Below are 14,956 nucleotides of genomic sequence, written 5' to 3' on the forward strand. Positions count from 1 at the left end.
TGCAGCCATCTTGTGTTACGGAAACCCCCCTCACCTCTGCTATGGGTGCCTCCATCTTTATGGTGTAATGATGGTCAATTTGCATATTCCCTCTTTATCATATAGGAAGGTTAAAGCTCCCTTTCTTTAAGTAGATTTTTTTCAATCTGAATTCCTTTAAGCAGGTAGGCGGGGAGGCCCAAAATTTCTTCCTGAGTCTTTTGTTTCTTAAAATAACTAACTTAAAATAATTAAAGTCCCAAAAGGTATGTTTTGGGGTGGCATAATCTGCTTCCCTTCAACTTCATTTAAAATTCGCACTTAAGAGTATATAAAAACAACAACAAAATGCCAGCAACCAATCAAGGAGGCTTAATTATATTTACTATGGGCAGTGGTTTGAGCTTTAGGTTTGGTGAACTGGGAGAGAGCTATTCTGAACCTTTCTTTAGTTGATGAGAGTATCAGTAGGACAGGGGAACAAAATTGTTCTCTATTTTATTTAAACCACTATATCTTTAGAGTCTACATAGAAGTCAGACTTAGGGCCCTGACTGGTTTGGCTCAGTGGAATATAGCGTCGGCCTGTGGACTGAAGGGTCCCATGTTTGATTCTGGTCAAAGGCATGTACCTTGGTTGTGGGCACATCCCCAGTAGGAGGTGTGCAAGAGGCAGCTGATTGAAGCTTCTCTCTCATCAATGTTTCTAACTCTCTATCCTTCTCTCTTCCTTTCTGTAAAAAATCAATAAAATATATTTTAAAAAAAAGAAAGAAAAAAAAAAGAAGTCAGACTTGGGCCAGGCTTCATGAGAGTGGACAGAAGACAATTTTGAAACCTCTTTGGAGCTTCCAATTTTTACAGGAGGACTTTGCATGGACAGTGGCTTTGGTTAGTCAAGTTTCTTGGGCAGCTGTTACCCTTTCGGCACTATAAAATTGCCCTGTATAGGGGCTTTAGGACATGGACCAGCTTTGTATTATGATATTGAAATTGGACAGTGAATGGGTCTGGGATGCCTGTCACTACTTGAGCCAATTAAGCAGAGATAAGGTTGAATCATGTATGAATGTTTATTCCAATAAAGCCAGTTGCATGGGAGAGCAGCAGGTCATCCACGAAAATCTGTGCTCCCTGCCGCCCCCTCCTTTTCCCACCCCCTGTCCCATCCCCTACCCTCCCAAGCATAAACCAGCTGCTTATATTGGGTAGAAGGACAAAAATTAATGGGAAGGTAGGAATTACAGGCATGGGGAATTAGGTAAGGTATACAAGGTCTAATAGTTACAGGTTACAGGTCATAGGGCTGGGGGTTCCAAAGGGTGGGTGCCTCAGGGACCAGATTGTGTAGGCAACAAGGTTGTTAATCTTTCTATGAAGACAGGCAGTTCTCAGAAAAGAAGAATGGATCACATTCTGAGGTTAACTTCCATGTCCTTGGGCCAGGTCAGAATGTGCTTTCTCTAATCAGAACAGAATAATCATAGTTAACAGAGCATAATTAATATTTCTTATAACTACATCTAGCCCCCACTATTCTATTTTTGCCCCTAACAATATCATAGCAGTGACTAGAATAAAAATCCAGCTAAGTTCCCACTTGTAATGCCAAAATATATAGAGATCTGAAAACGATGCAGATGCTTTTAATGTATCAATGCATAAGAATTTGCAAATAGTATTCATTAACACCACTACTTCTATTTTCAACCATTGACAACTATAATTCCAAGAAATTCTCCAACTGGTCTTTATATTCAGGGCAACTTTAAAATGAAGTAATTTATTTATCATCTTGATACTGTGAGAATCTTATAAAACAGTTGTGTGAAAAGTTTCAAAATGATATTTAGGTCTTTAAGGATGAGTAACTGTTTGGCTGGTTGATGGAAAGGCAAGACCCCTCAGAGTGAAAATCAAGTGCAGTGGCAAGGAGAAAATGAAAGTACTAAAATACTATAGTTTTATTTTAAAAACTATAAGGAAAATGGGGATTTCCATATAGTTTTTAAAATAAAAACAATTTCTCCAGTACTCGGTTCCAAATTATTAAAGTGTGATACAGTTATGATAAGAAGTAAATTTAAGACTGGCTAGTGTTGCTCAGTGGTTGAGCATTGACCTATGAACCAGGAGGTCAGGGTTCCATTCCTGGTCAGGGAACATGAATGGATTGCAGGCTGGGATCCTCAGTAGGGGACAGCCAATGGATGTTCTCTCTCATGGATGTTTCTATCTCTCCCTTTCCCTTCCTCTCTTTCTAAATCAATAAAAATAAAAATAAAAATAAAAATAAAAATAAAAATAAAAATAAAGTAGTTGGTTTAAAGTAGGGAAATACCACTCACCTAATATGTTTTGAAACCCTAAGACCATCACTGCAGATGAGGATGAGGAGAGAACAGGGACTGGGCAGTGTGAATCTTGGCCTGTTGGAAAGGTGTCCATCTAGCTATGAAGATGTTTGATCTCAGCCTTATGAGCAGCAGCTTGGTTTAACACATGAAGAAACAAGAGTAGTTAATAAAGTTCCTGAAGCCTCTATACTCATTGTGTGGTCCCTGGACCTGCAAAATTGGAATCACCTGGAACCTCATTAATAATAATAATTTAAAAAATCCCTCATAGGCCCTGCCCCAGTTATACTGAAACAATCTGCATTTTAACAAAAGACAAACAGGTTTTGCTATTAGATTTTTCAGAAGCGTTAGCCTAAAGGTTATTGAGTAGGATCCCTAGCAGGGCCTGACTCTATTTCCATTGAATTTTTCCATTACTGTTGTATCTTGAAGCTTTAATAGACCCTTTATAGGCCCCTCAGTTCCACTGCTCTTTAGGTTAGTGTTGAGAAGGGTCCAGGGAAAATGTCCCCCGCCAAAGCCATCTTAAAATTCTGCCAGGCCATGGCAAAGTGAAATGTCTCTGGGATTTGGGCTTCTGTGGCTTGTTTTCCAGCCATTCTGATAATGATACCTGTGACCCCTGGGTTCTCTCGCCAGATACCTGCTTTCTTCATTTGAATCGCCAAATCTCGCGCAGCTAGGGCCACACCTCCTTTCAGTCGCGCGAGGCTTCTGATGGTTGCCTAGCGACGGCGTGGACGCTAGTACTAGGCGGATCTAACCGTTGGCGGGCTACTTAGAGGGCAGCCATGAACAAGTCGAGGGGCTTCCTGATCCCTCGAGAAGTGGAGACTCCCAAGGAGTTACAACTGCGGGTGACTCCGATGGAGCTGAAGTTTAAGGACACGATGGTGGGGAAGGTGTACCGCCAATCAATTACTGTCCACAATGTTGGCCGCAGTAACCAGAAGATCCGGTTCCTGGAGCCAGTCAAGCCACAGGTAATACACCCAGAGTGAAGTGCTCTGAGCAGGACCTTGGACGACTGGGCTGACACTGTCTTCTCACTTGAGCACCTGCTTTGTTCCTGGGAGTAGGCACCTGGCTCCTATAGTGATAAGGAGGAGGCTTGAGCTTCCTGGGGAGCGGTGATTTAGGTTTCTCTATGTTTGTGCGCTCGCCTTTGTTTATCCATTTACCAGAGAAATTCGATGTAGACTCCCAATTTCTTCATTTTGGACCTGGAAAGAAGGGAAGGGGGTTCCATGACTGTCTCCACTTAGCTCAGAATCTAGGCCTCGTAATCCTGTAGAATTATGAGGACAAACCTTTGAACCAAAAAGTGCCTGACTACTCCAAATATTATAGGGTAGTGGGAAGGTTTATTATTCACATTTTAAGAAATATTTGTTGAGCACCTACTATATAATAGGCAGTAGGTGTGTGGAATGCAAGATGGACATAGCCCTGCCCTCAGAGGACTTAGAAACTAACAAGGTGTCAATAAATGTCTAATCATCAGCAAAATAAGTGTTCTGAGAGGTTGTCCCCATCTTTTGACCTAAAAGTGGACAGAATTTCATCTCTATCTCACTGTTATTTTAGAGCATGAGGATGAATGAATGGTTATTAGTTTACTATAATCACCCATTATCAGGGGCACTTTTGATATAGAAAAGGTGAATAAGAATTTTTTATATGTAAGTGATAAATAACTGATTTCCTCCCCCACGGAATATTCCTAATGGTTTATAGTATTGAATTCAGCTGGACTTACATATACAGAAATGATTTTGTTGTTAAACTTACATGTATTTGTTTGCATACACATAGAAAAATGTGCCACTGTGATTAGGTGGGCAATGAGGGGCCTACAGTCGCACGAGGCTTCCAATGGTTGCCTAGCGACGGCGTGGACGCTAGTACTAGGTGGATCTAACCGTTGGCGGGCTAACCTCGCGTGACTGTAGTAGGCCCCTCGCGTACTTTCATGGTCTACCTGTTACACTTTTAAAACATTGATGTACTCTTTAAAAAAACACTAAAGTGCCCAAATCTTGAAAGTAAGTCCTGATGAATTTATATATATATATATATATATATATATATATATATATATATATATATATATATATATATATATATATATCTCCATGTAGCTCCTACTTGGATCAAATCATAAAATATTTCTAGTATTCTAGAAGGTTTCCTATAGTAACTGGAATAATCACCCCATGGAGATAATCACTAAACTGATTTCTAACACCATAGATTAGTTTTGCCTGTTCTTCAGTTTTATATAAATGAAATCAAGCATTCTTCATTTATGCATTTTGAATGTTTTAATAATAGTAATGTGTTTTATTTTGTAATAGGACATCATAAGCAACTAATAGTTGCTCATTAAATAAAAAAAAGTACCCGATTCCTCCCAATGCTATATAATTAGGGAAAGTTTATTATTTCACTACTTTATTACATATTTATTGAACAACTGAATGTATATCTGAAAATACGTTCTTTTAAACCTCAAGCTGGCAGTAATCCCAGATGTGGGCAAACACTATATTATGGATGTCTCCTGGTTTTTATGCAGATAGAACAATGACATTGTTTATTTTCTTTTGGTTTATATTTAGAATTAAAAAGAAAAACTAAACAGGTCTTGTCATTGACAATAGATTAGTCAGACAGGCTTACCTAGTTGGAGGCCAAAGCTATGAGCCCATTACATTGTGAATTTATCTTTGTTGCAGGACTAGGGTAGGCATTCCAGATCCTTCATAGGTATAATGGGAAGTGGGGACGAGGTAGAGTAGCAAAGAATGCATTCACTGTCTTGGAGATTAAAAGAAAAATAAGCTTCTCTGTAGAGAGCATTGTTATCATCTTTAGAAAATGGTTCTAACACATGGTGGTACTTGTTTTCTACCCAGGCTCAAGATTGTGCATTGTCTATGTAGTGAGTATCTACTATGTGCCATATGAAGTGCTATCTACCTTCTACTATGGGCTGCTGATAAAAAATAAAGAAGACACACTTTTGACAGCACAATCCTGACTTGGTTTAGTCAAGCCAGTTTTACTTGTACTTGTCCCCTTACTTACATACCTCAAACTTTTTAATTTTATTTTTGACCCATATTTTCATTCCCCCTCCTGCAAAAATCACCCCTTTCCAAATTCCACCCATTTTTAAAGGTCAATGTGAATTCTCATTTTCTCTGACATATATATATATATATATATATATATATATATATATATATATATATATATATATATATATATATATTTAAATGACCAAACAACCAGTAGACTGTTTTTGGTGTGCATGTGCACTGATCATCAGGGGGCAGATGCTTGCCGGCCAACTTCCCAAGGCTGGCCAACCTCCTGCAGTGCCTCCTCCCAGCCACCCCAACCCTCCGCCATCACCCAGAATCTTAATTTTCCCTTAATGGTAAGTTCAGAAGTTTCTAAGAGCAGGGGAGTGCCTTACATGCTTTTGCACACCACTCAAAGTACTCAGCAACTAATAGCTGAAGCCCTGGTTTTCCTTCTTGAAGATAGTTTCTTTTAGGGAAGAGAGTCAAATCTTATCTGTGGACTGCCAGCACCCAAAGGCCTATATGGGGGACAATTTATTGTTTTCTAATTGCGAGGGTGTTGAGAGTTGCAGTATGGTAGTTATGAGGAATCCAAATCATTGTTTGCTGGTTGTATGATGCTTTCAGACCAGTGGTTATCAACAAATCTCTCTGGCACTCTATATCCCTCATGCATGGAGATAAAGCACTGCTTAGACTACCTGGCATAGAAAGCCATGAATAATTCATTTCAACAGGACTTCCATTGTTACTGATCGAAGCTCTTTGGCAAGCTAGGCTATCTTATTAGCTGCCTGCAGAGAGATTATTTTGTTTATTCTTTTCTCTGCTTGTGTCTGAAATATTCCTGCCCCCACAGAGAACAACTTTCTTGCTTCTTCTCTACCTTTTGCATCCATCTTTAAGCTTAGGCCAACTGCACTTCTTCCTAGCCCGAAGTCATCATGTTCTCTTGAGGAGTTTTATGACACTTATGAAATTTGCATCACTTATATGATACTTAATTAGTCCCTGGATTACATTATTTAACTTTCAAAGGGCATTTAGTCTGCTTCCTTAAAGAGATTATGCATTCATGAGAGGGACTTTGTCTAGTTGTGGGGAAAGAGCTTAAGTTTTAGAGGCAGATAGATGTTTGGTTTGAGTCCTCACTGCCTGAGTGATCTTAGACAGTCATTTTACTCTACAAGTTTCAGTTTCCTCATCCATATGCTGGGAGCCATACTATCATATGGCTAGACTCTATAATAATAAAGCAAAAGAAAAATGAGCTGAAATCGGTTTGGCTCAGTGGAGAGAGCGTCAGTCTGCGGACTGAAAGGTCCCAGGTTTGATTCCAGTCAAGGGCATGTACCTTGGTGTAGGCATATCCCCAGTAGGGAGTGTGCAAGAAGCAGCTGATCAATGATTCTCTATCATCGATGTTTCTAACTCTTTGTCCCTCCTTCTTCCTCTCTGTAAAAAAATCAATAAAATATATTTTTAAAATTTTTTTTACTGGAGTCTAGGAAATATTTGAAAAGAACAAAAGTGTTTTTTTTTCTCCTTTGGCATATTTCTTTTTTCATTTCCTCCAAATTATGAAGTTGGAATTCCCATGTGGAAAGTACTAATATATAAAATTCTATGTGTATTTGTGAATGTATATATGTATGCATGCATGCATATATATGTATACATATATGTGTTATATATGCATACATGATTGACCAACATTTTTATTACATTGCTCTTCCTATTTTTCTATATTTAAGTACTTGTCAGTATTTACATATTTATCAACCGACTGCATTGCCATTTCAATTGTCGAACTTAAAAGCTTTTCAGAAGGCTCTAGAATCTGAAAGGTATAAATATAATCAGTAAGTCTTTGCCTTTAGGGCAGCAATATTACCAATCCTATATAATAAAGCCCTAATATGCAAATTGACTAAACTGCAGAACAACCAGTCGTTATGACGTGCACTGACCACCAGGGGCAAAACTTCAATGCAGGAGCTGTCCTCTGGTGGTCAGTGTGCTCTCACAGGGGGAGCACCACTCAGCCAGAAACTGGGCTGAGATACCCTCCCACCCCCATCCTCTCAGTGCAGTCCTGCACTGGGCCTCTAGTGACTTGATATAGCTCTTGAAATAATGTATACCCCTAACTATAATTGCTCACATTATTTCTTATTAGGAGTTAAGACATGTAATTTGATTTTTTTTCTCCCATTGAAGTTCAAACTGGTTTTTCCAAGTGTGGATAAAGAAATTGCTTCTGGACTTCAGATGACAGCTGTGGTGGAATATCATCCTAATAAAAATGAAAATATTTCTGACCAACTACTTATTGCAGTAGGAAACAAAGCAATAGAGATTCCTCTTATTGGGTATGTATGCTTCACATTTCATACTGACATTTTGAACACTTTTCAAATAAAAATTAGGGTCAAAGTAATATTCGTTATATTCCCTGACTAAAAGGGCTTGTTATTTATAGTTTCCTTACAGCTGAACTTATAGGACAAATGTTTACCAAATTGTGCTTTAAAACAAATTACTGGTATACTTTTATTAAGATAACTTAAAATTCAACAATTGCATGTATTCTTTTTTTCTTGATCTCACATCCTATTTTATTTCCCCTATATTTTTTGGTACCTATAGACAGAAAGATTTGGTAAAGAAAGCTCTAGCATGGCGGTTGTACACAGTGGTGGAGCATTGACCTATGAACCAGGAGGTCTTAGTTTCAATTCCTGGTCAGGGTATATGCCTGGGTTGTGGGCTCCATCCCTAATTGGGGGCGTGCAGGAGGCAGCCAATCACTGATTCTCTCTCATCATTGATGTTTCTATCTCTCTCTCCCTCTACCTTCCTTTCTGAAATCAATAAAAATACATAAAAAAGAAGAAAGAAAAGAAAGCTGTGTTTGTCTACTAGCTGCAGAATTAATATTGAAATATTAATATGATATTGGTATTAGACATATGCCATTTTATTTTTTTCTTTGTGTTTCTGTATTTTTCTAAACCAAATTTAGATCTGTAATTATTTTGGTTCTCTGTGTTTGTTGGGAATTTCTGCTTTTGCATATCATCCCATTCTGCATAGGAATCAAACAGTCGATACACATTAGAAAACAGACAAGCTATTAACCTATTACAAATATTTAATTTACATCTTGCATTTTATTTTAAGTAGGGCCATTTTGGGTCCATTCTGCATATTGATATACCTATGACTAGCATTCAGATTTGCTTGCTTGTGCTGTATATGGAGAGAAATGTTGAAGACACTTCTGCCTTTGAAAATGGATTTTATCATTTCCATAGCATGCCTTCTCTCATCAGAGGCCAGCTGCTCACCAGAGTTGCAATTTAAGGACAGTGCTGCTCCCTTAAAGTGTAATGTACAGTGCTGAAGGGAGAAGTAATGGGCGAGCTTGCTGCTATATTTCTATTTTTTTAAATGCAGTTGATTGAAGATTTATATGCAATTATAAGAAATAATTCCTCGTTCATTTCCCCCAATTTCACCCAATGGTAACATTTTTCAAAACAATAAGATAATACCACAACTTGAAAATTTACATCAAACAATCTACCTACTGAATTCAAATTGCCACAGTTTGACTTGCGTGTGTGTGTGTGTAAGCTTTTAAATTCTACACAATTTTTTTAACTGTGAAGGATTTTATATCTACTACCATAGTCAAGATACTGAGTAGTTCCAATACCACAAGGATATCTCCTTTTACTTAAAAAAATTATTAATCCTCATCCAAGGATTTTTTTCCCATTGATTTTTAGAGAGTGGAAGGGAGGGAGGGAGGGAGGGAGGAGAGGAGAGGAGGGGAAGGGAGGGGAGGGGAGGGGAGGGGAGGGGAGGGGAGGGGAGGGGAGGGGAGGGGAAGGGAGGGGAGAGGAGGGGAGAGGGAGGGAGAGAGAGAGAGAGAGAGAAAGAGAGAGAGAGAGAGAGACATCTATGTGAAAGATACCCATCGATTGGTTGCCTCCTCCACATGCCCTGAATGTAGTCAGAGATTGAACCTGCAACCCAGGTATGTGCCCTTGACCAATAATCGAACCCAAGACCCTTCACAGCTCAAGCCAACACTAACCGCTGAGCAAAACTGGCTAGGGCCTCTTCCTGTTACTTTTTATAACCATACCCAATTCCTTTCTGCATCACAAGCACCATCCCTCAACTGGAAACCTCTAATCTGTCTTCCATTTCTAATTTTTTTTTTTGGTCTCAAATATGTTATATAACTTTCGGGATTGATTTTTTTTCACAGCAAAACTTCCTGGAGATGCAACCAAGTTGTGGAATATATTAATAGCTTGCCTCTGTTTATTCTTTTAAAAAAATATTTATTGTTGAGAGTATTATAGATATTCCCCTTTTTACTCCCCATTGTTTCCCCCCCCCCCCCCGGTTCCTGCCCCAGGCCTTCACCACCCTTTGGTCTGTGTCCATAGGTGATGAATATATACATATAAGTTATTTGGTTAATCTCTTCCCACACCCCTTCTACTATTCCCTCTGACCTGAAGCTAGGCTGAGGGACCTGAGGCCATACCCTTCCCTTAAGCCAGGCTGTGGGACCTTGAGTCTGCACCCCCCACCTGGTGGGGCTTGACAGGGGACCTGAGGCTGTGCCCTCTGCCCTGCGGGGCTCGACTGGTGAGGCCGGCTGTGTCTGGGTCTCACGTGATTTTGACACATACCCGGGTGGGCAGGGACTTGACTCTGAGTCCCACGGTGTGCCCCAGACTCTTGACAGAAGGGAGATTTTCATATGCATTTTACTAATTTTCTTTCACCTCTGACACTTCTATTATAGAGAAAGGGCAAATAGCAATATTAAAATATTTCCTCTAATTCCCTTTTAATGTGCATGAATTTCATGCACTGGACCACTAGTTAACTATAATCATAAAACTATGAATTATATACCCAGAACTTAATCATCATCTAACTGCAATTTTGTTCCTTTGACTAACATCTTACCAATTCCTCTACCTTCTACCTCTACCACTACTCTCTGTTATCAAGAGGTTCAGAGTCATTGGAAATACTATTCTTAATCAGATGGAAAAGAAACCAATAGAAAACCAGATAAACTGTTATATATTACTGTATTACCAAGCCCTCACTACTAAGGTAAACTTTGTGTGTGGAGGGGAGAAAGAAGAGAGAGAGAGAGAGAGAGAGAGAGAGAGAGAGAGAGAGAGAGAGAGAGAGAGGAAGGGAGAGGGAGAGAGATAGAAATATTTTTAAAAATGTATTTTTTATTGATTTCAGAGAGGAAGGGAGAGGGAGAGAGATAGAAACATCAATGATGAGAGAGACTCATTTATTGGCTGCCTTCTGCATGCCCCCCACTGGGGATTGAGCCCACAACCCGGGCATGTGCCCTGACTGGGAATCAACTCATGACCTCCTAGTTCATAGGTCAATGCTCAACCACTGAACCATGCTGACCAGGCAAGAAAATATTCTTAAGACACTTTTCTTCATCCAACTAGAGAAAGTTTGAAAAAATGTTTGGCTTCACATCTTAATATTATTTATGTAATTAGTTAACTTTTTTAATGCAATTATTTACAGTAAGACATTTGTAATTTATTTTCCTGTCACAAAATCATAATTTCTTTATGAGAAGAACATGGATGTTACTTAGAAGATATAGCATATATAGATCAGTTCTGGTTGATCTCTGGAATATCTGTGTATTATCCAATAATATACAGACAAATAAACACGTCACATCAAGAAGGCCTAGAGCACTAGTACATAAGGCAGTATATGTAAATGTTTTTTTTGAGGTATTCTTATTTATGTACTTTGTGTGTATATATGCATTTTGAGTTTGTATCCAATGTAAAACAAATTACTTAATTCATGTCTCTAAAGGTCAGTTATTACTATACTTATTGGTGCTTTTAGCATTGTTAGGTTTGTACTTGAAGCCTAACAAAATGGGTTCAAGGCTAAATTCACCAACATTATCCTGTATAATAAAAAGCTAATATGAAAATTGAAGAGTGAACAACTGATCGCTATTACGTGCACTGACCACCAGGAGGCAGATGGTCAATGCAGGAGCTGTCCCTGGTGGGCAGTGCACTCTCACAGGAGAGGCACTGCTCAGCCAGAAGCCTGGCTCAGGCTGGTGAGTGCAGCAGTGGTGGCAGGAGCTTCTCCCACCTCTGTGGCAGCGCTAAGGATGTCCGACTGCTGGCTTCTGGGTCTAAGTCATCCCCCAAGGTCTCCTGGACTGTGAGAGGGTGCAGGCCAGGCTGCGGGACCCCCCTGAGTGCAAATTTTGTGCACCAGGCCTTTAGTATCCTCATAATTTCTTAGATAAATTATTTAGGTTTGGTTTTTTTTTTTTTTTTTTTTTTTTTTTTTTTTTTTTTTTTTTTTTTTTTTTTTTAGTCTTTGGTTTTTTTATCTGTAACTTAGGAGCCATATAATATTTACTAACCTTTCAGGAATTTAAAAATATATATTTTATTGATTTTTTACAGAGAGGGAGGGAGAGGGATAGAGAATTAGAAACATTGATCAGCTGCCTCCTACACACCTCCCACTGGGGATGTGTCCGAAACCAAGGTACATGCCCTTGACCGGAATCAAACCTGGGATGGACCTTTCAGTCTGCAGGCTGACACCCTATCCACTGGGCCAAACCGGTTAAGGCCTTTCAGGAATTTTTTTCCCCCCCACAGGTAACTTCTACATTTATTTTATACCAAAAAAGTTATGTGCAACAAATAAAACATTCTTACATATTTATATTTGTTTTTTACCAGTTAACAAAACTGTGTCCTAAATCTCTGATAAAGAATATTTCTATCTAATATTAATGGGATATCTGCCCAGTGAACTCCATTTTAAATGGATATTTACTCTGGAGTTTAAAGCACTAGTAATATTTTTGATGAGGCATACTATACAAATCATATTATACCTCATACTTCGGCCATGCTTAATAGTTTTTATAAGAAAACATTTCATCTTTTCTGGAATAATTTGTTAAAAACATGTTTAACCAGTTGGCCTGGGCTCCCACCACACTACACCCCTTTTGTTTTGTTGAAGGTCAGTTCTCATAAACGAGGAGCCAGAAGTGCTGCCTAATATGTCTGAGTAGCGAGAGATTTTTCCAGTGTTTGCATATTAGGTGCTTCTTCCCAAATAGATTACCAAAAAAGGTAGTGGGTTTCTTGTTGGCATCTGTTTAATACTGATTTTCACGATCTGTCAGCATTCCCTGGTGTCAAGTAGAGATACCAATCTAAATTATGAAGTAATTGTTGAAGGTAACCTTGCACTTTTGCTGATAGTCTTAAAAGGAAATATAAGCAAACTAAAGGCAACAAATCACTTTAATTTCACTATAGTCTTGGTTCTCTATTCTATTTTGTTGATCCAAAGATTTCTTGTACCAAAAGATCTTTGTCGCTTAGAGTGCAAATAGTCACTGCTTTCACCTCTTTAAAAGTAATGGGTTTAAGGAGAGGCTACATACATCAAGTAAAAGTAATTCCTGGCACACAGCTAGTTAAATCTGAGTAATTTCACTTAGTTTATCCTTACTGACAGCAACTAGCTGTAATGAAATACCAAATGAGGTTCTCCAAACCACCTAGCTTCCCATAACCACAACTTTTCTTATTTCTTCAAATTATGTGACTCTAAGTTAATAAGAGACTTCATTTACAAATCATTTCAAAATTTAAGAAGCATGGAATTACTGGCAATATAATTAATGATGCTTTATAAACTATAAATTATTATCCAAATATAAAATATATTTATGAAACATGTTAGGATTATAATGGATTTTTAGAACATGTATACTACAGTTATGCTACTGTGCACCCTTTAATTCAAACACACACATGAAAAAAATCAATTGAATCTTTTTGTACTTAGACCTTGTTTTTGTCTCCAAATGATAATTTATATCATTATACCTTCTTTTATTTAATCAGATTTGGCATCACCCAAACTATTTTATTTTGTTAAGGTCCATTCCCACCCTTTCTGAGGAGGTCAAAGAATGCATTTTATAGGTTTAGGTGGAAATTCCAAAGCAGAGTTCCAAAAAACAACAAAAATATCAGAACATTTGAGTAGTCTCTCATGGTGAGTACTTGGGAGGATTTACTACGTACTTAAATGCATAAAGTCTGATTACAAAAAAATGTGTCTGATCTTATTTTCATGTCTTTATTTCACAATTACTTTTATTGACAAATGTGCTACCAGTAGACCTGGAAAGAAACTGAAATGCCTTTTAAGAAGTTAAGACATAAGTGTCTTTATATGTATCCCTGTAGATTTAACCACAAGGTTATAATTGTTAAAATTCATTATGTGGTCTCTTTCCTCCTAGGTTGATTCCAGTCTGTCAATTGGAAATTAAGCCAGATGTTGATTTTGGCACTTTGGTTGCCAATAGTAAAGTATATAGTAAAGAGGTTAAAATAATTAACCGTGGCAAGGCTGCAGGTAAATATTTTCTGCCATATAAATGAACTTAGACTTTTCAAAGAAAGTTGGTACTATTTAAAAAATATATACCTTGTATAATTAATGGATTCTCTGATTCACCTCTCTTCCCCAATGTCTATCTTTTGAAAGCTCAAAACAGAAGGCCCTTAAATAGGATAGCTGTAAAAGACTGATAGGCAATTATTCAGGAAAGATGAATCTGCCTACTTATGATTCTGATTAACAGAAACTGATTCCCAGATGACTGGAGGTAGCTGATGATAGAAGGCAGGATGGTGTCATAAAATTCACATAGTCATTGGACTCATCAAGAGAGAGAGTCAGGACATAGTGACTTCCTTGCTGTATGATCTGATACAAGTATCTTTAAGGAAAATTTCCTTGAGCTTCCTTATTTATAAACTGTGGCTAGTAAAATATACTGTGGTTAATTGTGTATGTACTTAAAGTTGTAATATGGTACTTTTCATAGGCACCCAATAAATGTTTGCTTTTTTTTTTCTATTGTACAATATTTAACTTTCCATTCACATGATGGCCTCTAGAGATTCTTACTTTTGTTGAAAGAATAATGCTTTTCTCTTCTCCAAGACAGGATTATTTCTAAAGATTCTTGCTGTGACCTAAGAGTTTACATAAAGGCATGTGTATATGTGCTCATGCACATTCTTCATTGATGGTATGCATTAGGCATAAATTCACTTATCCCATCCTTCTCATTGGATGGTCAGGACCTGGGGCATCAAGGCTGTCATTTCTGCCCAGCTGAAATGAGGACTAGCTCCTCACACAGGGAAGGCATTTCTCTCTTGAGACTGCTTGTTGGATACATAAACATGGTCTTAAGTCCAAACCTGTCTTGTAGTAGATGAGGATGTTCTCTGGGGCTGCTTGATTGAGTAGTGGAAATTATTATTATTATTTTTTAAAGTATATTTTATTGATTTTACACAGAGAGGAATTGAGAGGGACAGAGAGTTAGAAACGTCGATGAGAGAGAAACATCGACCA

General features: G+C 38.1%; 1 protein-coding gene across 1 annotated transcript in view; it reads left to right on the top strand.

Annotated features, from left to right (window-relative positions):
- The first annotated feature begins 3,130 nt into the window (after positions 1-3,130).
- Positions 3,131-14,956, top strand: part of CFAP47 (cilia and flagella associated protein 47) — a 396,096-nt gene continuing 384,270 nt past the window's right edge. Inside the window, 3 exon segments of the mRNA XM_036439773.1 lie at positions 3,131-3,322; positions 7,652-7,803; positions 13,827-13,942. Coding sequence (XP_036295666.1) covers positions 3,131-3,322; positions 7,652-7,803; positions 13,827-13,942 — 460 coding nt within the window.

The sequence above is a fragment of the Pipistrellus kuhlii genome, unplaced genomic scaffold (genome assembly GCF_014108245.1).
Source record: "Pipistrellus kuhlii isolate mPipKuh1 unplaced genomic scaffold, mPipKuh1.p scaffold_m20_p_16, whole genome shotgun sequence".
NCBI classification, from domain to species: Eukaryota; Metazoa; Chordata; class Mammalia; order Chiroptera; family Vespertilionidae; genus Pipistrellus; species Pipistrellus kuhlii.